Here is a 24,228-nt window from a genome sequence, read left to right as displayed (position 1 = left end):
AAGTCCTCCCCTTTCGGAATAAAACTGAGAAGGACCAACTACTCCCTGCGTTTCCACTGCGACCAGCAGGCCGAGCAGAAGAAGAAGAAGAGACACGGCAGCTCGGGAGACAGCGCGGACGCCCCCGGGGAGAGAGAAGCGGAGGGAGCGGCCCCCAAGCCAGGCCCTGCGCCCCCGCAGGACGGGAAGCAGCCCCCAGCCCCCCGCAGGGACTCTGCGCCGGGAGCCCAGCCCGGCCCCGCGCCAGCCGGCAGCCAGGCCCCGGCTGCAGAGCTGGACCAGACAGCCGGCAGAGCAGCGCCGGTGCAGAAGCCTGCCCTGGCGCCCAAGCCTGCTGGCCACACACCCCCGTCGTCCCCGCTCGCCAAGCTCAGCCGGCCCTATTTGGCAGAGCTACTGGCTCGGAGGGCTGGGAAGCCCGACTCCGAACCCAGCCAGCTGCCCAGGGAGAGCCAGGAGAGCAGGGACCCCCAGCCACCCTCACCACCAGCCCCGGATGAAAGGAAGGGCCAGAAGAGGGACCAGGAGGAAGAGGCGTGGGAGAGGAAGCCCGCTTCCCCACCTCGGACTGCCGCCCAGCCGGACAGACTTTCCCAGACTCCAGAGGCTGCGCGGAAAGGTAGGTACCTGTCGGGAGGGGCGCCCCTTCACTGCTGGAGCCACAGGAGCTCCCCCGGAAGCCGAGAGCAGCTTTGATAATTAGAAGCCAGTGTGTGGTTCTCAAAGGACCCTCATGATCAGAGTGAGGCCTTTTACTTACGCATCTTTGAACTGAACTATAGTCCTGATCCACCATGAGGGGGACGTGCACTGACGGTGAAAACTGACGTTTCCGAGCCCAGAGTTTGTGTTCTGTCTCCTGCAGCAAGTCGGGAGGCCAGGGCTGCAGACATCTCCCCGGGGTCTGGGCACCCTCTCGGTGGACAGCTAGCTTGGTCCACGTGTGATGTGAAACGCCCTGCCAGTGCTGCCCTCAGGCCCTCCCTACACACCACCTGCCAGCCTGCCCCGGGGCACTGCGGGAAAGAAGCTTCGGGGCCAGCCTGTTGTGGCTGCCTCTGATGCGTCCTCCTGCTGAGCACTTGGGGCAGGCCGGTGGCCACCCAGCACCCTCGGCTAACTCTCTCTTCTGCTCTGCAGAGAGGAGGAAATAAATAAGGGCTGCAGCTTTACACTCCCCAGAGAAATTCTCCCCTGAGGTTTTTAGGGAGGAAATCTTCCTTTACATGATCACTAATCACAGTCCTGTCTTCTACGTCTGATAGTCTGTCATCACATTGGCTCATTCTGCTGCACATACTTTCACTGGGATTTTTAATGTCCTGGGTCTCTTCTTGGATCTGTTTCATAGTTTCCATCATTTTCCTAAGCTTCTCTATTTTTTTATCTGTGTCTGCTGTAGAGTCTCTAGCCAGGTCTTTCATTATGGTCACCATCTCTGTAGTTGTCTCAGAAATTATTTCTGACTTGATTTTTTCTAGAGGCTCACTCATCTGCTTTGTTACCACTTCAGAGAGTCCCACCTCATGGCCCCTGGGTTTGTCTTTGGTGAGCTGGAAGGCTGGGGCTGCATCTTGCTTAAGTGTCTTCTTTTTCTTTCTGTCTGTCTTTCTTTTTTGTTTAGTTTTATTCCTGGGTTAATCCTTGTAAATTGCTTAAGGCAAGTAGTTTATTGCTAGTATTCACAGCTCTTAGGAAATGACTGCTTCTCAGAGATGTCTTCCAGGTGTAGATGGCTTTTGGTTCTGAGACTGCTGCAAGATCCTACCTCTTCAATTTATTGGGGATGAGAAGCTGCTCATTTGGCCTAGCCCCTGGTTCTTTGGCACTGGCCTGTAGTACTGTTTATGACCCTCAGGTGGTCTCAGTCTTGGTGTACCAGGAAGAAAAACTGATTAGAACAGTTATGTCACCTTGGCTAAAGTGGTACAGTCAGCAATAACAATAGCATCAAACACAGCCTAGAAAATGACAAACTGTGGTAACTATTGATTTGCCACCTTTAACCGTGTAAACTGTTTGTGGTTATATAACAAAGTCTGTAACACACCAGAACATTGTAAATAAATCCTCAATATGGCAATTTTACCCTCAGGAGAGGAAATTTAAAAGGCGTTAGAGGGGTAAAAGAGAGAAATAGAAGAAGAGTAAGAGATTAGAAGCAAGGCTAGAGGACAAAGGAAAATTATGCAAACTTCAGGAAAACGGTGAAGAAGATAGGAGGGAAAGAGAAAAGGAAGAAATAAAAACAAGAACAGAACACCAGAAAGCCAGAAACAGTGGTCACATGCATATAAAAGCAAGAACAAACAATGAAGAGAAAAAAAACAAAAAGAAGAAAAGGAAAATTTAAAAAATGTCCACTTCAGGGTGTGTCTCTGCTGTCACTGAGAGACAAAGTAGACAGGTAGAGCCTGGGTCCATGCTGATTAATCCCATCAAGCTTTATGGTGGGGCAGTGAATAATCCTAGCAAGGCTGCACTTGTTCCACTGAAGTTCAGGCTGGTTTCTGGCTGTGAGGCTGGAACCCAATTTGCTCAGCCTGCAGCTCTGTGTGTTCCTCCTGCCAGCTTGCACTCTGCTCCCTGTGGCCTGAATTTGGCTCTTTGACCTCCTGCCAACTTGAACTCGGCAGCTTTGCCCTGACACTGGGAGCCGCTGAATGGAGCCAGCCCACAGCTGTTTTGTGTTCTGGGCTGAGTTGGTACCTCTCCCAAGATGGCTACCAGCCAGTTGCCCTCTTCAGCAGGACATCTGAACCTGAGTAACTCCCCAGCCGCTGCAGTCTGTCGCGTCCACTGCTCCATTCCATGGCAGGTTTCTCTGTGCAGGCCTCTGGGGTCGCCGGTAGTCCCCGTGCGCCTGAAGGTTTGAGCCGGCCGTCCCGCACGGTGAGTCAGGGCTCGGGAAACCGCTCACTTCTCGCCACCTCCCTCTTGTGTGTGGAGGTCTCTCCACTCTCCCTGTGGGCTTCAGCTCTCACCTGAGCTCCTTCCTGGGTGCTGGGGACCACATCCGTCTTCCTCATGGCCATTCTCCAGCATCTGGACACCAAGTCTCAGACTGTTCATCCTGTTCACCACCCTGCCTTCCGGGTTCTGCCCCTCGGGGAGGGGCGCTTCTCTTTTGAGTGTGTGGGTTCAGGGTGATTGCTGCAGAGTACAGGGCTGTTCACTGAGAAGCTGACTCGGTTACCCGCCTTCAGAGACTGGGGTGCCCTTTTCTAGAGGTTGCTTTCCCAGCCTGCCTTCCTGGATGGCCTTGTGGTCAGCAGCTTCAGGCCGGCTTCTCCCCAGTGCTTTCTGCCTGTCTGCTGGGTTAGGGGCCCGTTTTTAATTTTGACTGTAGTTTTTGTGCCGTCAGCTTTCATGGTGTCTGCAGAGTCCCTCTGCTGGTCTGGTCTGCTCTGTGGCTCGCGCTTGCTTCTCTCTCTTACAGGTGGCCCTTCGAGTATTTCAGTTTTCTCCCCCAAACTATCACTGCCTGTTTTCTTTCCAGTTTTCAGATTTGGGGCTGTCAGGGCTCTACTTACTGAATTGTTCTTGACACAAACAAATCGTGAAAGTAGGGCCGCTGCCTTGGGTTGCGTGTGGGTTGTTGTGTCTGTTCACTGGGGTTTGCCGTGCAGCCTGGGCTCTTTCCTCCAGGGCAAGGCTCACAAACTTATTTGACTGCACACCCCATTAGGATAAAAATGTTCAGCACACACCTGCAGTTGATCTGTGGGTTGTATACACGTAGTGCCATCACTAGCTGCAGCCCCTGGGACGTCACATACACCGGAGTGAATGGAGCTCGTTATGACCACAGTGGACATACCTCTGCTTTGCACGTCGTAGTCCCTCTTTCTATTCTCTTTGGCCAACTTCTTCATGGATCTGATTTCTTCATAAGCAGCAGGCGAGGAGCTGTCACCTCTGCTATTTCCTGATGCTTGCCTTATTAGTAATAAATGAAATCTGTGGAGCTTCTTTACACCTTCTGTCCATCTTGTAAGAGTGAGTGAGTGAAAGCGGACAGCACAGTCCGCATATGGAACCTCCCAGTACAGTAACAGCAAGAACAGGTCTCCCCAGCGCCCCGCGCAGTCCCCGCAGCATAGCCCTCTGGCCACTCTGGGAAACCTTTCCCACGTCCTTCACAAGGCCTTCAGCCATGTGAGCTGAGCGAAGATGTCAGTAACAGTCTGGGTAGTAAACATTAGAAAAGCATTTTTCATTATTATTTGTAGAATAAAAATTGAAGTTTTAATTTTTCCACTCACACTGATGAATTAGTTTTCTCGCACATTCCCTAGGGTGTACACACCCTTCTGTGGTGACTGTTGGTTTACAAGGAGGTGTGCAGTTTAGGGCTGAGGCCAGCAAGGAGTAATACGTAGACCAAGCTCTGCAAAGCTGGCTCTAAGCCCAGCTGGTGGGAATAGAACGGCAGTGACAGGCTTACGTGTTCAGCTGCATAGACTGCTCAGTACTCGTAGCAGCTCATTCTGAAATTCCTACTTGTGATGCATAGAAAAGACAGGCATAGGGTCCGTCTCTCAAAGAAGTAATGTTTCGGAGAGTGACTGCATCCCTGCAAGCCCAAAGTCACTTGGTCGTTTCTCTAGAATTTGAAGAAAGGAACTCAAATGGGCTCTAGATCTCCTGTCGACTGAATTTTACAATGAGAGAGAATAGGTTTGAATCACAACTAAATGAATTTTCAGAAAGTTTATGTGATTGACAAAGCATTTGTGCTTTGCAAAGCCTTCACTGAAATGAGGGGTTTTACTGTGTTTGGATGATTTCAGCCATTCTTTAAACTTCATCATTTATTCACACAGTGCGTTCATTCATTCATTCATTCATTCATTTTGCTGTACTGGGGACCAGATCCAGGGCCTCACACGTGCTCGACAAGGGCACTCTAAGTTACACCACTAAGTTACAGCTCCCTCACCCCTCTTTTTTTTTTTTTCATTTTGAGACAGGGTCTCACTAAGTTGCCCAGGCTGGCATTGAACTTGTGATCCTCCTGCCCCAGCCTCCTGCACAGCACAGTTACAGGCATGCGCCACCATGCCAGCTGCAAAGTGCTTTTATTTAACCGGCTCCTTTGATGCTCAGAACGTGTGTATAAGTAGGTAGATGTGGGTCCACTGCACAGGCATGGAAGCCCTACCTGGAAAGTGGGTCGACTTGTTGGCTTTGCTCCCCGCAGAACTAGTGCCAGCATGGGGACTTCTTCCCCAGGTGAAATCATGTTCTTTTACCCTGTGGGAAATTCCCCGGGTGCTTCTCACTTGGCATCTATAAAACACTGTAAACTTTTAAAAACACTTTTCCCTGTTGACTTGCAGAAGTTTTTCCTATATTTTCAGCCCCTTTGATGGTAAGAAGTCTCAAGCCACGTTCAGTAACAGTGGTCTCGTGTTGTAAGCACTGTGTCCCTCGTAGCAATGGAAACTTTTTCTGATGACAGTTTCTCCTGCCACATTAGCTTGCTGTGAAGCCCCGAAACGACACCCAGGATTTGGATGCAGATATATTTCACGTTGATGGACCTGATAGGGATTCATCACGCACCAAAACACCAGGACCCGATCCTTGGTAGTTTGGGGCTCTTATGGGCTAAGCAAGCGGGAAGTACAGAAGCAGAGTATTTGGCGGTTATTGATTGGTTACAGCTTACATTGTTATTACTGATTAAGTGAAGACTACGTCATTTATATCGCAAGTATGTAAGTTCAAACTCCCGGCAAGCTCGGAGTTACGGGAAGCACACAGGCTCAGGGCGGGGGCAGGCTCAGAATTTGCAGGAAGCAAGTGCTTGAGACGTACAAGTTCAGGGTGTGGTCTGTTAGATGAGGGAAATATGCTCCTAGTGTTGGTGGGAGACAGGAAGACAGGTCTGCTCAGGGAGTAGTTAGTTGCAGGAATTTTAACTGTAAAAAGTTAACTATTTTCCTCTTCAGCCTACTTCAAGCTGAAGTGCCCACAGAAGGCACAGGTCTCCAGCACTCGCTCTTCTCCCTCCCTGGCAGGCCCTTCGGGCATTTGCAGGTGCGACTAGACGCTCCAAGGCTGTGCCCCACAGAGGCCACTGGAATGGCCTCAGCAAGGACCCTTTCATGCGGTTTTTTCCCTTTCTTCCCTTGTGGGAAGGAGATTGTGGGGCCCCACCATGCTCCCACAATCCTTTCTGGCCTCTTCAGCCCCTGTCCTAATTTTTCCACATACCAGAGGTAGCTCTTTGGCTGCCATCTTGGCTGTCCCTAGTGGATAGTCCTGGGCGCTGGAATGTGGGCACGTATGCCAGGGATTCTTTGGTTACAGCCTTTGGGCCACTGCCAGCTGAGTTCCATTTTAACCTGTTGTGATCCCAGGCGCGAACCAGACCTATCGGGCCTTCACACGCACTGTTGTCAGTGCCTCATGTAACTCCAGATTGCCCAATTAGAACTACAGTTCCAAGGAGATAAAAAGCCGGCCCAAGATTCATTATTTCTTTTTATGAAAAACCTCTGTCTTTAATTTTTGATAGTTTTTAGGAAGTAATAGCAAAATGGAAACCTTGCAGTCTGAATTTCTCCGCCAACAGAATGAACGCTGGTCTAGCTTCGAAGCCCTGACCACACATATCTCCCGACTCCTTGGAGTGAGTGATCCACCGTCTTGGATGCCTGTCTCGGAGGTGAACAGTGGCCCTGCCACTGACTTCACAGAATAACGGCAGGAAAACTCTCACAGGGTCCCAGAGTGACCTCTGCCTTGTAGCAGAGACGCTTCTGCCGTTGGCGTCTCCCTGAGGTGGCCTCAGCTATCTGTAAGCCAGCTCTAATTTCCACACTGTGGTCTTGCACTAAGAGAATCTATTCATTTGGGGCCCGTCCTCGTCCCTGAGTCCCAGGGGAGCCAGAGCCTGCCCAGAGGCCGTGCTTCGCACCGATTCTGCCCAGCTCCCCCTCTTGCCGTTGCCGTGTATTAGTTTTCACTGACAGCAGTAGACTCCTGCTGGTCTCTACAGTTTTCCAAGCAGCTGTGGAGAATAAAGTTTTATTCTCCTCCCATTTTTGAGGAACAAGAAGTGCGTGTGTGGTTATGTGATCAGAAATGCCATGCAACGGAAGAAGCCCACAGCCAGCATCCCTCAGCCAGCCGGCTCCGGACCCCTCGTAACGCAGCCAGCTGTGCCAGGGCTGCAGCAGCCGTCTTTCGCCCGCTCCCTGCCCAGGGGTGTGTTCAAACTGGGTTAACTAGGAATTTAGTCAATTATATGTTAAAGGCATTTTGACCCCTGTGATAAATACCAGTAAAGGTGGTTGGCAGAAAACTGGCAGGTTGCTTTTATGACCACCCTCACACCAGTTCAGATGGAATATTTAATATAAAATTATCTTTTACATAATAGCTTTATGTGGGAGTCATTTAGATCTCTGCAATTCAGTTTTTAGAAGTCTTACAAAGAAGTGAGCCAGTTTACATATCTGTAATCCCAGCTATTCAGGAGGCTGAGACAGGAGGATCACAAGTTCAGGCCAGTCTGCGCTACCTAGTGAGACCCTGTCTCAAAAAGAATTTTTTTTTAAAGTGTCACAGAGCCCTGAGTAAAAAAACAAGGACTCATTAAGTTAGTTCTGATATATGTAAAGCTTCTCAGTACAGCTGAGGCTTGAGGTGCTAAATACTTTATTTTCTGGCTAGCTGAAGGGAAATAAAGAAATGCCTTTCAGTGTCAGTTTTGTTTTGTTTTGAAATCCTTCTGAAATGTGTTGGTTTTTTTCTCTGAGTTAGGTCCTATGGAAATCTGTATTTGGTATTCAGGGATATTACAGTGCCCAGCTCTCATTATAAATATGCATTCTTTTCTACAGCATTATAGAACTAAGTGATACAGAAAATGAAGCAGCGACTTGGGGCCCAGGTCCTTGGTGGAGTGCTTGCCTAGATGTACAAGGCCCTGTTTGATCCCTGGCACTGTGAAAGCATATTTAGCGGAATCTACCTTTTCTCCCCGCTTGAATTCCCGATTCAAATTTGTTTTCTTGTTCTGTGGTCTTTCTCTTTGTCCTAGAGCACAGTAACAAGTCCAGATGACTGAGAGCCTGGGTGTTAAGATTCTGCATTATCAGGGTGTAAACCTCTATTGGGTTTCAAGAGAGCAGGACTACAGTGAGCCCTTTTCCTTTGAGATAGTAAAGCATGTAGTACTAGAACGATTATCTCTGAAAGTATATAAATTTTACTTGAAAGAGGGGACTTTTGTCCCGTAAACGTAAATAATTACAGCTCACTTTTGTAGAATGAGTAATACATGCTGAGCAGTCTCCTAAACATTCTGATAACCAGCGTCTCATTTCCATGGCAGCTTGGTAACATGCCATTATTTCTCCTTCATAGATTAGAAAACTAAAGCTTAGGGAGGTCAAGCAGCTTTTCTGAGGCCACATAAGATCAAAGCCGGGTCTGCTGTTTCCGAGCCCTGTACTCTGCAACCCCAGCCCCCGGGGAGGTGATCGTAGAGGCTGGAAGTCTAAGCCAGAGGATGCAGCTTCTGCTTGCGCGCTGATTGCCGGCGGCCTGTGCTCGGCGCTCGCTTGCTTTGACCCCCGTGCCCCACGTACCAGGTGTGGGACTGGGCCGGAACTGGGTTTCTCACTGTTCCTCAGAGCCTCGCCCCCCCGCAGCCTCATTAGGCTGCCTCTTTTTTGACCTTCAAACACGGGTTCTACATAGGATGTTGGAGGGAGGCTTCCATTGCTAAAAAGAAATCTCATTAAAGCAACCAGTAAAAAGCAGAACAGTGAACCATTAACTGCGTGGATCTCTTGTAAGCGTGAGATTTTTTTTTCCAGACAGGGTCTCACTTTGTAATTCAGACTCACCTCAAACTCACAGCAGTCCTCCTGCCTCTGCCTCCCAAGTGCCTGCACCACCACACCTGGCCAGCTTGAGATTCTATGACACTGGAGATTCTATTTTGGTACAAAGTAACTTCTTCCATTTCTAGGGAAGAGAAGTGCCCCACGTTTTCTCTTGATCAAAGATGTCATGATCCTACCAAGCAGAGTCCCGTAGGCATGGGCACATTTTTGTGTCAGGCAGGAATGCTTCACGAACCTACACACCTCCAGGTGAAGGGCGAGGAGCTGGCACAGCTCAGGTTCACAGCAGACCCCTCCATCTCTCCCTGCAGAGAAGCCAGTGCTCCAGAGCAGGCACTCTCTGGATGGCTCCAGACTCTCGGAGAAAGGGGAAACGGCGCAGCCGCTGTGGGTAACGCTAGCACTGCAGAAGCAGAGGGGCTTTCGTGAGCAGCAAGCCACCCGCGCGGAGAGGAAGCAGGCCCGGGAGGCCAAGCAGGCAGAAAAGCTCTCCAAAGAGAACGTGAGTCGCATGCTTCTCAGCTTTCATTTTACTGTCCCAAACCCAGCTCTCTTAGGTCACAAGGATTGATTGGAAAAAACCCAAGGGTGGAGGTGGAGTTTATGAAGGCCGTAACGGTAAATAAATCACGTTACGCTGAAATCAGGGAAGCAGCTCAGTATGAAGTTCGATGTGGTTTCGGTCTGCTCTTGGGTGAACTCGCTTTGCAGAACCCGTGCTGTACTTGCAGCAGTGACCCCACGGAGCGCCAGCTGGGGCAGCCCCTCCACCCTGAGCTCTCCCTTTCCACGGGTTCTGTTACTGAAGGCCAGCCGTGGGCCGGAGGCTCTGGATGGAAACTTCAGAACTAACCGTCCATGCATTTGAAATTGTGTTCTGAGTGGCAGGTGGAAGTGCACGCTGCCCAGCGCAGCCCTCCGGGACACGGTTCTCTGTCTAGCATCTGTCCGCTGTCGCCCCGCCCCTCTGGTGCTCTCAGTGACCAGGCTGACCAGCACAGTAACCCTTGTGTTCGGGCCACCCCTGCTTTAAGAGCGGCCCCCAAACAGAAGGTTAGTGAGTCAGACACACAAGAGAGGCTGTGACGTGCTTCCTTTGTACGGAAAGGGAAAACCCCTGACCTCATAAAGGAGAAACGCCACGTGCGGAGGTTGCTGAGGTCTAGGGTGGAGGTGAAGCGTGGCGTCTGCAGCGTTCAGCGCTGTCCACGGCTTCAGGATCTTAAAATACATCCTTCGTAGATAAGGGAGCACTATTGCCTGTGAGAAATAGATGATTTCACTTAAGCAGTGGGCAGGGTAAACTCCAGAGCCTTGTCCTGTGGCTGGACCAGTCAGCTTACCGCGGCTGTCCTAGGAAGGCGGCTCCGTCACTGGCCCGCGGAGCTGCCCGGGCTGAGCACACGCGGCTGTCCCGTGCAGGTGGCCCTTCCTCCGGGCGGGGGCCGGCACGGGTCCTGGGACCGCGTGGCGGCGGGCTCGGTCTGTGTGAGGTTGGGAACACACCTCCCGTCTCTGCCCACCAGACCAGCGCCGGCGCACAGCCTGGCAGCGGCAGTGTCCGCAGAGCAGGTTCACTGCAGAAGTCTGCGGCTCAGCCAGAGGAGAAGCCGGAGACGGCCGCGTCCCGGCTTGAGCGCCGAGAACAGCTGAAAAAGGCCAACACCCTTCCGACATCCGTGACAGGTAGGGGCGGGCCCGTTTCTGCTTCTCTTTGGTTACGGGTGTCTCAGGACAGGCTTTTTTCCGGCAGTGTAATAGCACAGCTTCGGAGGCCACAGGCTCATGGCCCCCTTCATGACCTTCGGGACCAATAAAGCTAATCTGATGAGGGCCGGGAGACACTCCTCTGCTGTCAGCAGCTTCATGTGAAAGGTCTGCAGCTCCTGCAGGACTGGAGAGGCCCCTGACTTGCAGCACTTGCCGTATCCTGTGGCGTAAATACTGCCACCGTGGCCAGTTCCCAGCAACAGCGTGCCGTCAGCGGGCTCACTAGGTGCACGGACGTTCAACAAGACAGTGTGAGCCGTCTGCACACCTCCACCTGCAGTCTGACAAAGCTGACACAGGAGGAGATGGAGGACGGTGGGACTGGGGGAGGGTGGAGCTTAGGTACAACTGAAATGGAGCAGCGATTTGATAGGCTTAGAACGAAGGGTAGAAAGAAGCCATGCTGAGTAGACTCAGGATCCTGCTTCTTTGGAACCTGCAAAGTGAAATGTGTGAAATCTTCCATCTAAGTGCACCCCAACCCCGCCCGCCCCGAGGCTCTGCGCCTAGCTTGGGAACGGAAGCTGCTCCTCTGTCAGTGACCCACGTGGCTGCTCCGGGTCCGTTCTAACTGACGTGATTTCAAACAGCAAGTTCCTGACAGTCCGACTTTCACAGGAGGGTTTCCCACAACCAGGTCTAGGATACTAAGTAACAGCAGCAGTTTGCATATGTTCATAACATAACAGTTACTCATTTGAAAAATTCTGTTAAAAAAGAAAATTGTCCAATGGCTTCCAACTATTTCCTTGTTACAAATTACTTGGTATATACTTTTTTTGTATATGATATTGTGGTTGTATATATTGTTTACTTTTTATTTTATGATACACATAAAAACATTCATCATAGGGAGTTTGTACCTGTACATACATGATACATTCTGCTTTGCTTATTTTTCCGTTGCCCTCGTCTCCCTGCAACCCCTCTTCACCTCTCTATTTACAGAACCGTTTTTCCCTTTTCCCTTCTGTTCTTTTCCCCTGTCCCCCCCTCCCTGTTCCTCCTCTCATTTGAACACTTCCCATTTCCCAAAATCTGTTACACAATTTGGTCCTTATGTACACTTTCTGTTTCTCACACCAGAGAAACCCTGTAATACTTGAACATGTGTGTCAAATTTCACTTAAGGTATGGTTTCAGGGTACATCCATTTAGCTAGAGATGTCTCAAGTTTATCCTTCTTCATGCCATAGTACTCCACTGTATTAAAAAATAAAAAACACATCTTCCTTATCCATTCATTGGTTGATGGGCATTTGGGCTACTTCCAAGATTCACTGTTATAAACCGTGCTGCTATAAATGTGGGTACACATACATTGCTGTGGCATCGTGCTTTTAATTCATTCAGGAAGATACCAAGAAGGGGAGTAGCTGGGTCAAATGGAACCTCTAGTGTTAATTTTTTGAGGAATCTCCACAAAGATTTCCATGGTGGTTGTACCAGTCTACATTCCCACCAAGAACGGAGACTTTCCTTTTTCCCTACAGCCCCACCAGCATTTGTTATTGGTTGAGTTCTTCATAAGAGCCATTTTTCTGAAGCAAGATGGAATCTCAGCATTGTTTTCATTTGCATCTGTCAATAACAGTAATGTTGAGCATTTTTTCATTTATTTGTTTGCCATTTCTACTTCATCTGAGGAGTGTCTGTTCATTTCACATGCTGGTTTTTGCATTGGGTCTTTAAATTTGGGGGGGGTCTGATTTTTTTGAGTACTTTATATATTCTAGATATTAGTCCTTTGTCTGAGGAACAGCTGACAAAAATTTTTTCCCACACTGTGGACTGTCTCTTCACTGTCATGGTTTCTTTTACTGTGCAAAAGCTTTTTAATAATATGAGATCCCAGTTGCTGATTCTTTGTGGTACTTCCAGTCTGATTGAGGTTTTATTCATAAAGTCTTTGCCTACACCAGTGTCTTCAAGAGTTCTACCTATTGTGTCTTCCAACAGATTTAGTGATTCTATTTTAATATTTAGATTTTTGACGCATTTTGACTTTAGTTTAGTGCATTGTGAAAAATACGGGCCTAGTTTTAATCTTTGGCACGTGGAAAGCCAGTTTTTCCAGCACCCCTTATTAAAGAGGCTATCTTTCTTCCAGTGACGGGGTTTGGCTCTTTTGTCAAAGATGAGGTGGCTCAGTGTGTTTGAAGTTGTTTCTGCATCTTCTAATCTGTTCCACTGGTCCTCAGGTCTGCTTTTTGCCAGTACCATGCTGTTTTTATCACTGTAGCTTTGTAGTGTAACTTCAAACCAGGGATTGTGATGCCTCCTGCCTTGCCTTTGTTGCCAAGAATTGCTTTTGCTATTCTAGGTTCCAGATGAATTTTAGGATTGTTTTCTCTAGTTCTGTGAGATATGCTATTGGTATTTTGATTGGGATTGCATTAAATCTAACAATTAAATAACAATTTTGAAAGCATGGTCATTTTCACTGTATTGTTTCATCCTACTCAAGAACAAGGGATATCTTTCCATTTTCTGATATCTTCTTTCTTCTTCTTTTCCAGGTTACTGAAAATTTTCAATGTAAACATAAAGGTCTTTTTTACTTCTTCACTAAATTGATTCCTAGGTATTCCATTTTTTTATGTTATTTTCAAAAGTGTTCTTTCCCTAATTTGTCTCAGTGAGTTTGTTATTTGTGTACAGGAATGCTCTTGACTTTTAGGTGTTGATTTTGTATCCAGCTACATTACTGATTATTAAACCTAAAAGTCTTTTCGAACGGGGCATGGTGGTGCACGCCTGTAATTCCAGCACTTGAGAGGCTGAGGCAGGAGGATTGTGGTGAATTTGAGGCTAGCCTGGGCTACAAAGTGAGTTCAAGACCAGCCTGAACTGCATAATGAGACCCTGTCTCAAAAAGACCAAAGAAAAAAAGTCTTTTCGTGGAGATTTTGGGGTCTTCTATGTAAGGCATCATGTCATCTGCAAATAATGACAATTTAACTTCTTCTTCTCCTATCCTTATTCCTTTTATCTCTTTCTCTTGTCTAATTGCTCTGGCTAATGTTTGTAGAACTGTATTGAATAAGAGTGGTGCCAGTGGGCATCCTTGTCTTGTTCCTGATTTAAAGAGTGAAAGCTTTCAGTTTTTGCCCATTTAGGATGATGTTAGGTATTGGTTTGTCATAGATGGCTTTTACCAGACTGAGGCCATCTATTCCAATTTTGTGTAGGGTTTTTGTCATGAATGGGTGTTGGACTTTGTCAGATGTTGTTTCTGCATCTATTGAGATGATCATATGATTTTTGTTCTTTGCTCTGTTACTATGGTATATATTATGATAATCATATCAATACATTATGATTTGTGTAAATAAATCATATACATTACGATTTGTGTATATTGAACTACTGAAGCCTTTGCCTAGCCCCAGTCTCCTAAATGAGTAGACAGCAAACAGCCTGAATAAGAGACAAGTGACATGATTTTCTAGGGCTCCAGAAAGATCAAAACCCTCTAAAAGAATCTGAGATTCCCTGGGGGTTGAGACAAAGAACTTCTCTGGGAAGCTCATGTTTATTTGATTTTTAAACAAAAGAATGGGATACTGAGGCACGTGCAGGAACTGAGCAGGATCTTGGGAGTCAGTTCAAAGACTTCTCTAAGTATTAAACATTGCCCATTAAGAGAACTGTTTGATCTCTAAGGTTGGCAGCTTTATTGCTCTGAAATAGCAGCTCTCTCCTTGGCTACCACCCTCCGCTGTGGTGTTTATCTTGACCTCAGAGCACTACGCCTATGCCCTTTTCCAACACAGACAGAGCCCCGGTATCCAACACCAAACCATCCCTACAGACCTGGGATGAATCCTACTTGGTCATGGTGTATAATCTTCTTTTTTTTTTTTTTGAGACAGGGTTTTGCTATGCAGTTCAGGCTGACCTTCAGCTCACTTTGTAGCCCAAGCTGGTCGTGAACTCTCAATGATCCTCCTGCCTCAGCCTCCTGAGTCCTGGGATTATAGACATGCACCACTAATGGCCAGCTAATCTTGATAGTTTCCTGCATTCTGGTTGCCATATCTTACTGAGGATTTTTGCATCTATGTTCATTAGGGAGATTGGCCTATAGTTCTCCTTTTTGGTTGGACCCTACTCTGGTTTGGGTATCAAGGTAATGCTTGCTTCCAGGAATGAATTTGGGAATACTGCTTCTCTTTCAGTTTCATAAAAGAGTTTGAGAAGTAGAGGCATTGGGTCTTCTTTAAATTTCTTATAGAATTCAGCAGTGAATGCATCAAGGCAGGGGGGTTTCTTTATTGGTAGGTTTTTCCTTACCTCTTCAATTCCATTGAGTAATACTGGTTTATTTAGAAATTTATGTCTTCTTCATTCAGCTTTGGTAATTCATGTGTATCTAGGAATCTGCCCATACAGGTTCTTGAAATAAGTATTGATGATCTTTTGGATTTCTGTAGGATCTGTTGTGATTTTACTCTTTTCATTCCTAATTGCATGGATTTGAGTCTTTTTTTAAATAAGGTTGTCTAAGGGTTTGTCAGTTTGATTGATCTTTCAAGGAATGAAGTCTTTGATTCATTGATTCTTTGTATTGTTTCCTTAGTCTCCACTGCATTAATTTCTGGTCTGATCTCTCTAATTTCCTCCCTTGTCTGATCTTTGAGCTTGACTTGCTCTTCTTTATGTACAAGTTTGAAGTTCAACATTAGATTATTTGAAGTTGAATTTTCTGATATGAAAATTCACCACTATAAATTTCCCTCCTAGGACTGTTTTCATTGCGTCCCATGAGTTCCAGTATGTTGTACTGGCATTATCATTTAATTGTAGAAACTCTAATTTCTTCAGTCTGTGACCCATTGTTGTTTAGGAGGGTGTTATTTAGTTTCCCTGCGTTTATGAAGTTCTTGTGGTTTTTTTTTTTTTTGCCATTGATTTCCAATTTCATTGTACTATGGTCTGATCAAATGAATGGGGTAATTTCACTTCCTTTGCATTTGCATAAGTATGTTCTGTTAGCTAGTATGTGGTCTATTTTTGGAGAAGGTCCCATGTGCATTTTAGAAGAATTTGTATTCTGGTGTTGTTGGGTAGAACACTTTATAGATATCTAAGTCTGTTTGTTCAAAAGTTTGGTTTTAGTTCTGATGTTTCAGTGTTGATTTTTTTTTTGTCTAGTTGATCTGTTTGTGACAGTGGGTATTGAGGTCCCCTATTACCATTGCATTAGTGTTTATTTGATTTTTCATGTTCATTAATATTTTTAATATACTTGGTTATGCCTGTATTTTGTGCATATATGTTTATGATTGTTATCTGTTCCTCTTGGATAGTTTCCTTTACACTCTGCTGCATATTCTTTCAATGGAATTTTTAATCTCCTGGATATCTGTTTGAATCTGTTTCATGGATTCCATTTCTTTCCTATGTTGGGCATTCATGGTTTCAATAGTTTTCCTAAGCTCCTCTTTTTTTTTTTTTTTATCTGTATCTGCTCTAGTATCACTAACCTAGTCTTTCATTATGATCACCATCTCTGTAGTTGTCTCAGAAATTATTTCTGATTTGATTTTTTCTAGAGGCTCACTCATCTGCTTTTGTTACTTCCACTGTTACCACTTCAGAGAGTCCAGGTGGGGGAGGCTTTTGAACTGTCCCACCTCAGGGCCCCTGGGTTTGTCTTTGGTGAGCTGGAAGGCTGGGGCTGCATCTTGCTTAAGTGTCTTCTTTTTCTTTCTGTCTGTCTTTCTTTTTTGTTTAGTTTTATTCCTGGGTTAATGCTGCTCATTTGGCCTAGCCCCTGGTTCTTTGGCACTGGCCTACAGTAGTGTTTATGACCCTCAGGTGGTCTCAGTCTTGGCATACCAGGAAGAAAACTTATTAGAACAGTTATGTCACCTTGGCTAAAGGAGTACAGTCAGCAATAACAATAGCATCAAACACAGCCTAGAAAATGACAAACTGTGGTAACTATTGATTTGCTACTTTTAACCATATAAACTATGTTTGTGGTTATATAACAAAATCTAAAACAAACCAGAAAATTATACACAGTAAGTAAGCCCTCATTATGTTGATTTTACCCTTACAGGAGAAAGTTTAAAAGGGGTTAGGGAGAAAAAGTAGAGAAATAGAAGAGTAAGAGATTGGAAGCAAGGCTGGACGACAAAGAAACTATGCAAACTTTGGGAAACTGGTAAAGAAGACAAGAGGGAAAAAGAGAAGGAAGAAATATAAACCAGAACAACAACAAAAATTATAGAAACCATGTTCATGCTCATAAAAATAAAGACAATGAAAAAAAATACAAGAAAAAAAATTGTCCACTTTAAGGCATGTCTTTGCTGTCACTAGCAGAGAAGGCGGACAAAACCCAGATAGCCAGCCGTAGCTTTATGGGAAGGTAGTGGATAATGCCAGGAAGACTCTGTCTTTAGTTCCATTGAAGCTCAGGCAGGTTTCTAGCTGGGAGGCTGGAACCCAGTTTGTTCAGCCTGCAGCCCTCCATGTGCCTCCTGCCAGCTTGAACTCAGCAGCCTCACCCTGACACTGGGAGCTGCTAGGTGGAGCCAGCCCACAGCTGTTCTGAGTTCTGAGCTTGTTTGGCCCCTTTCCCAAGATGGCTGCTGGCCAATTGCCTGCTCCTGGGGATATCTAAACCCAAATAACTCACCAGCCACTGCAGTCCTCCGTTGCATCCACTGCTCCATTCCACTGGTGCATTTCTCTGTGGAGGCCTCTGGGGTCGCCGGGAGTCACCGTGCGCCTGCAGGTTTGAGCCGCCCCTCCCGCACAGGGAGTCAGGGCTCGGGAGAAAGCTTCACTTGCCACTTCCTTCTTCCTCATTGCAGTCTCTGTCAGTGCTCTCCCTGTGGCGTCAGTTCTTGCTTCAGACCTTTCCTGGGTCCCAGGGACCCACCTCTCTCCTCCTTCTCTTTGTGTTACGTGGTGACAGTGTTTTGCAGAGGGCATCTTCCTTAGTCCGTTTTCTGCTGCTTTACCAGAATACTTGAGAGTGGGTTCTCCCTAAAGGGTTTTATCTTAGCTCATATATCAGAAAGATATGAAGTCCAAGACTGGGCAGCTGGATCTAATGAGGCCCTGTGCCACTTCTGCTTATAATGGGAAGTGGATGGGCCGGGGGTAAGCTTGTGGTAACTAACCTCTTCATCCAAGAAAGGCAATAATCTATTTGTGAGGGCTACCTCCATGTCTCAGGAACCTCCCCATCTCCCTGTACTGCCACTGAGGAGGAAGTAAGGTTCCAAGACATGAACTCTTGGGGGACACCCCCAAACCACAGTAGCATCCAACCCTCAGACCTTGGTTTTGTATGTCCTGGTTAACCTAGCTGAGGTCTGGGAATATGACATCTTAGCATTTACTACTTGGCAGGGTGGTAGTAGGGGCAGCTTACACTTGATAGATGAGATTGGGTGTGTTCAGGGAGGCATGGCCGTAGACAGAGGCACTGTATGTTCGAAAGCCACTTTAAAGCACTTACTTGTCTACAACCTCCACACCCATTCTTTGATTTGATCTTACACACAAGAATTAACGGCTGTGTTTTTGTTGTTATTGTTGGTTTTTGTGGTGGTTGTTTGAGACAGGGTCTTGCTTTGTAGTTCAGGTGGCCTTGAACTCGCTATGCAGTGAGTTAGCCTTAAATTTGTGGCGATCCTCTTCTCTCAGCCTCCTGAGTACTGGGGCTACAGGCGTGTGCCACTATGCCCGACAGTGGCTCTAAATGTTGAAACCAGAAGTTTAGAAACGAGGAGAGGGAGAGAGGAAAGGGAAAGAAAATATGAGAATTTCTTTCAAAGTAAAGTGAAAACTCCAACACAAAGAGGTCATACTTTTGTCTGCCTGTTTGGAAATATGAGAGAGTTCTTGCAATCCAAATGGCCCCAGCTTATGAAAGCAAGTCTTTGTTTTGAAGTAATTGTCTTTTCAGTCAGTGTCTCCTGAGTTCTAGAAGCACACATGACCCAGAAAGATGAGAGCACTCTTACTTTCTCTCGGCAGCTGTAATGATGCAGAGACATTACGAAGCAGACTGCAAAGTACAAGAGCTGGCAGGCTCTGTGGGGCTCAGGCGGAGGAACCCAGGCCACTTGGTGGAGGAGGCACCTCCCTGTTAACCTTGCCGCCTTGACAGAGCCAAAGTGTTAGTGGGACCTTTTTCTTTATGGGACTGATGAGTCATATGACTGGGGTCACAAAATTTGCCTGTAATTTTCTTTCATGCAAACATAGATTCATTCCTTAGAAAGCTAAGCTTCTAGAAACTGAAAGGAGAATCAGCTGCACTGACTCTCTTATTCTGTATGTGACAGTCATAATCTAGGCTTGTTTTCCCTAGATGATCTCACCGAAGCTGCCTAGAAACTTACCTCTCTTGTGTTTCACTGGGTGTCTCTGTTTTGAATCTCGTATTTGTGATAAACCAAAATGTGGTTCTGAGTGGCGGTGCTGAGAGGTGGGTTAATAAGTTGAAGAAATGTATTGTGCAATTGGGTGACTACAGTATACAAAGATTGTGTTCTTGAAAAGTGCTGAGATTTTAAATGTTCTCTGCACAAACACGATAACCTTGTGAGGCAGCACATGCTAATTCATTCGCTTGACTTACCCATTCTACACTGTATGCCTGCTTCAAAACATCATGTTATACACAAGTATACACATTTCTGTTAATTAGAAAAAAATCTGACCCACTTTTCTCTTTTTCCTTTCCACCAAAATCCAGTGGAAATCTCAGATTCGGCACCGCCAGCTCCACTGGTGAAAGAAGTCCCCAAGAGATTCTCCACCCCCGACGCTGCCCCGGTGTCTACAGAACCAGCCTGGCTGGCTTTGGCCAAGAGAAAAGCAAAGGCCTGGAGCGACTGTCCACAGATCATTAAGTAGAGTGACCCGCCCATTCCTGTTGCCAGTTCTTGGCTCCTCTCTTGCCCTTTTTATTTATTTATTTTTTATATGAAGTAAAGAAAGCAAGGTAGGGGAAGGAAGCATGTTTTATAGGCGCTCAAGCAATGTTTAGAAATTGAGCTGGTGGTGTTCATTGTAAAGAGTGTATTTGCACAACCCTAGGTCCCGGTGCCTTGAGCTCCCCTAGTTCTCAAGAGACAGTTTTGTCTAAGGGACCATGTGAAGTTAAATCTGCAAACTGAGCTCCTCCCGAGAGTCCGCTGCACCCACGCCCCAACCCTCACCCTTGCAGAGGCACACCTCCTACAGGCCATTCAGACACGTACTTTCCCAATCTTCGTAAAGGTTTTTGATTCTCCTGGTTTCTTCTTTCTTTCTTTTTTTTTTTTTTTTTGGTTTTTCTCCGGTACCGGGAACCGAACTCACGGCCTTGCACTTGCCAGGCAGGTGCTTTTGCCGCTGAGCTAAGTCCCCAGCCCCTGGTTTCTTCTTTCGAAGGCATTTGCCTTACCATATGTTTGGGTCTGTCTGCCCTTCCTACAGTAAAGGTAAAAGGGTCATGTAGAGAGAAAACAAGAATGCCACCTTCTGAATGCAGGAAGTCACTGGAAATCGCAAAGGAGAGTCTGGCTCCCAGCTCTGTGCCTCTGTCCGCTTTCTGTACATCGCCCTCCCCAAAGCTGGGACATGGAAGCAAATCCATTCACACTTCTGCCGCACTGGATGCAGTGTGAGCAGCACACCGAGGCCCACTGTACTAGTACCCTCTCTAAGGACGTGAAACATTTGGCCCAATTGGCTCCTCGGGGCCACTTTTCTATAATATGGTAAAGAAAGAAAATTCCGTATCAGAGTTGTAAGAGCCCTCTCTCTCTGAGAATCTCCATCTAGTGCAGTGCTTCTTCAGATGTCCGGGCTGTGGCCCAGGCCTGCTCACCTGATGCTGTGAGGACAGGGCCGGGAGGGCACATGCTGGCAGACACTTCAGATGCTTTCTGGTTTGTCCCGAAGGTTGAACCCTTTGGATGCACTGATTCTAGGGTAATCCAATTTTCCGTACTCTGAGGGGAGTCTCATTCACCCAAAGAAGCAAAAGATCAGAAAAAAATAAAATAAGCATGCAAACCAGCCATTATTTAAAAATGTAACAGGCTACTGACACTGTATGTCTCTGAAAATTCCCTTGGGTCTTGAAAGAAAATTAAAAGGAACCCAAGATCTAGAGCCTTCGTACTAAAAGGTTTTTTTACTCTATTTGAGTAATTCATAGAGTCAGATGTTCAGTAGCATTTATAATCTAGCGCATTCACCTTGCTACCTTTAAAACAATCTCAGAGTTTTAAGTGGCCTTGTTGTCATACACATGTGCACTCAAAGAAGGGACTTGGTAGTTTCAAAGCCACATTTACTTTTATTTCCCTAAATTTGCTTTACATGAACCACAGATAAACCAGCAAACCCCTCCACACCACTGGCACCAACTTCCTATGTCATGGTATTCGCACATTTCCCTTTTCCTGGATTCTTACTCCCAAATATAGGTATAAATTCTTTGCTCAGTACAAGGCGAATTACATCCTTTTTTCTCATACAAAAACATATTTTATAGTATTCATCATTTCTTTATGCTTACTCAATATGCAGTGTGATGTTATGCTGTCATTTCCTTAAAGAATGACAGAAGAGTGATTTACCATATTCTTCCTAGAAACAGTGGCTCAGCTTCACTGTAGCAGCTGGCGTGTGTGGTCAATTGGATAGTTGTACTCCTGCAAGTTGGATTTAATGTTATATATACTGGACCTTCAGACTGTTAAGAATCAATGTAATATTTTCATTACTATTGGAAGCAAGTAATATTCCACTGCACGTTTTTCACACTGATGTTCATTTCTAAGTCTTATAAGTAGGCATTTGTTAGTTCAATGATTTCCTCACTAATATAACACTTCTTAATGGCAATCTCTCCACCTACAGTCCTGGAATTACAGTACTCCCATAATTCTTCCAAACTGACTTTTTCTCTCCTCCTATCAGTTTTAAACAGTACCACAGTAGTAACAGGGAACAGGTGAGGAAGTGAGATCATTGAAGAACGGTACATGAGTCAGCTGGCTCAGATACTACCTAGCCCAAGGCAGGAGATGGGCCTCTGTTAAGAGTGTTCCTTCAGCCAGGTACAGGGCCACATGCCGGTAATCCCAGCTCTCTGGAGGCTGAGGCAGGAGAGTAAGTTTACGGCCAGCCTGGGCAATGTTGTAAGAGGCTGTCTCAACATTCAATTTCAAAGGGGCTGGGGACCTATAGCTCAGTGATCCCTGCGTTCAGTCCCCACCACCAAAAAAAGATCTTTCAAAAGGTTTTCAAAAGAAGAGTCTACCAAGGAAAGGGAGTTCAGTACTTTTACCCATTTCTAAAGGGTACATATTTTATCATTTCATCTACAAATCCATCCCAGATTTGCACTACGTACCAGTGAAGTGTTATTTTGCTTTGGTTGTGTTGCAGTCATTTCTGTGCAACAAACTAGGGGGAAATTCTGTAAAAATACTGAAAGTTCAAGGTAGTCTTTTTCTAAATGAATGTTATGTTAGATACCTAAGTTTTGTTTTTTTTTTAATTTAAACACACTTTTCCCAGCAAGGTTATAGATCATTAACCTTTGTTCATAGGCTTATGTATAAAACTAGAGGTTTTTGTTTACTTTTTTAATTTTTCAAGTGCAATTGTTTCTTACACAAACATTACTATTATCATTCTAGTTATCTGCAAATGTAATAGTATGTATTCATTGTCTCTTCTTGTGACGTTTAATTGCTTATTTTAAAGCAGAAATATTAGCTACAAGTGTCTTGCAATATTTCTACCAACATTAGTAGAGAATGAAAATAACTTAGTGTAATTTTATTTGAGATTTTTGGTTGTATAAAGTTTTAATGTAAAATGTCCATTACTGAAGGGAAAAGATCTTTCAATAAAAAATAACAAGAAGATCTTGGGCGTTAATGAAAATTTCCTTTTTAAATTGAAATTTTTACTACTTTCTATGACAAGTGGTCTTGTATTTACACAGCTTTTCATGAACAAGAAAAACTCATAAGTGTTTTATATGGTACTTTGTTATACTTTTCAGTAAGTATTGGGAGGAAAAAAATGAAGAGAGACCAACATTTATCTCAATCCAGAACTGGAACTGAACGGTCTGAGACAGAATGATCCTACAGCCTCCTGACCGTGCGGAGGGCAGCACCAGCCAAGAGCTGGGTGCCCGCGGCTTAGGCGGAGTGCCTGGCTGGAGCAGACTAAAGCAGCAGGCTGTGCGAGGCCCCTGCCTCAGCTGCCAGGAACCTCAGCAATCAAGGGATTGTTGTTTTAATGCAATATTTTTAAAAATCAAAATTAATGCAAAAAACCCCACGATGGATGAAAGATCAAAAATTTAAAGACAGGCTCGGTGTTACTGATTTTTCCTTTTGCCTCAGGCTCCAGGGTGGCTCGGGGGACACCCCCGCCCAGCCTCCTTCAATCCAAATGCGCGTCTGACAGCAAGAGACCCAGGTGTTACGTATGTACAGTAAGGCTGGAGATGCACCGACCCGAAAGGTAGAAGACAGGCCGTTTTTTCCGGGCAGCCAGCACAGATCGCCTGTGGCTGGAGGGCCGTCCGGCCCGAGGGTCCCACCACAGATAAGACGCCTACGCGCTTTCCTGTACGGCTTTATAGGTGTAGAGCTGATTTCACTTTCAGTGGGAAGAGAATGAGCTGGAAGCAGCTGACCCAAACGTGGGAACTGTGAGGAAGCCTGGCAGTGACGGCCACGGCAGGGAACAGTGCCCAGTGTTCACGGTGGGGGCCGCGAGTTGCACACTTAGAACTCAAAGGACAGCAGCTGTGTCTTCACCCATTTGGGGAAGAGGGCTTGAGCTATAACGCCAGGAACAATGAATGCCTAAAAACCTCCTATCAACTTTTCGTATCAACTTGAAACCGTTGCATGTGTCTGTGTCTGCGTATATGTGTACGATACATGTGTAGCCTAATGTGGGTTCCAAACTCAGGGAAGCATAACCAAGGGGAGACATATACGTAAAAGAGACTGCAGATTACCAGAGCTGACTCACCTGATTATGAAGGTTAAGAGGTCCCGCCACCGGCTGCTTGCAGCCTGGAAACCCAGGAAAACCTGCGCGTAACTCCACCTATTCCAAGTCTACAGGTCTCAGTACCAGGAGTAACCCGGACATAATCTGTAGGCCTGAGAAGCAGGGAGAGGTGGTGGTTGCTGATTCAAATTCAAATGTTAGATTAATCTGTTCTAGAAACGTCCTCACAGGTGTATGCAGAAGCAGTGTTTTACCAAGCTATCCGGGCATCCGCCTCAGTCCATTTTCTGTTGCTATAAGTAAATAGCACAGACTAATTTACAAAGAATACAAGCTTATTGGGCTTATAGTTATAACAGCGGTCATAGGGTCACATATAGTGAGGTCCTTCTTTCTTACGGGGACTCTTCAGAGTCTCAGAGTGGCCTGGGGCATCACGTGGTGAGACAAAACATCTCTAGCCCCTGCTTCTCTCCCGATAAAGCCACAGTCCGTTGGATGAGGCCCCTGTCCTGTGGCCCGAGTAACCCCTCTCAGCACCCCACCTCCAGACCCACAGAGGGATGAAGTCTCCACC

At 46.1% G+C, this 24,228-nt stretch overlaps 1 protein-coding gene across 1 annotated transcript; it reads left to right on the top strand.

Annotated features, from left to right (window-relative positions):
- Positions 1-22,559, top strand: Kiaa1211 (KIAA1211 ortholog; the record flags this gene model as incomplete). Its single annotated transcript, XM_013518504.1, is given in 4 exon segments — positions 1-619; positions 9,179-9,369; positions 10,394-10,553; positions 19,366-22,559. Coding segments are annotated over 4 exon segments (1,131 nt in total), but the record flags the coding sequence as incomplete, so codon positions are not given.
- Between the last annotated feature and the right edge of the window lie 1,669 nt (positions 22,560-24,228).

This window comes from Chinchilla lanigera, unplaced genomic scaffold, assembly GCF_000276665.1.
Source record: "Chinchilla lanigera isolate Chin_1 unplaced genomic scaffold, ChiLan1.0 scaffold00046, whole genome shotgun sequence".
NCBI classification, from domain to species: Eukaryota; Metazoa; Chordata; class Mammalia; order Rodentia; family Chinchillidae; genus Chinchilla; species Chinchilla lanigera.
The sequence above is the reverse complement of the archived record's forward strand: the minus strand, read 5'-3'. Positions and strand labels throughout refer to the sequence as shown.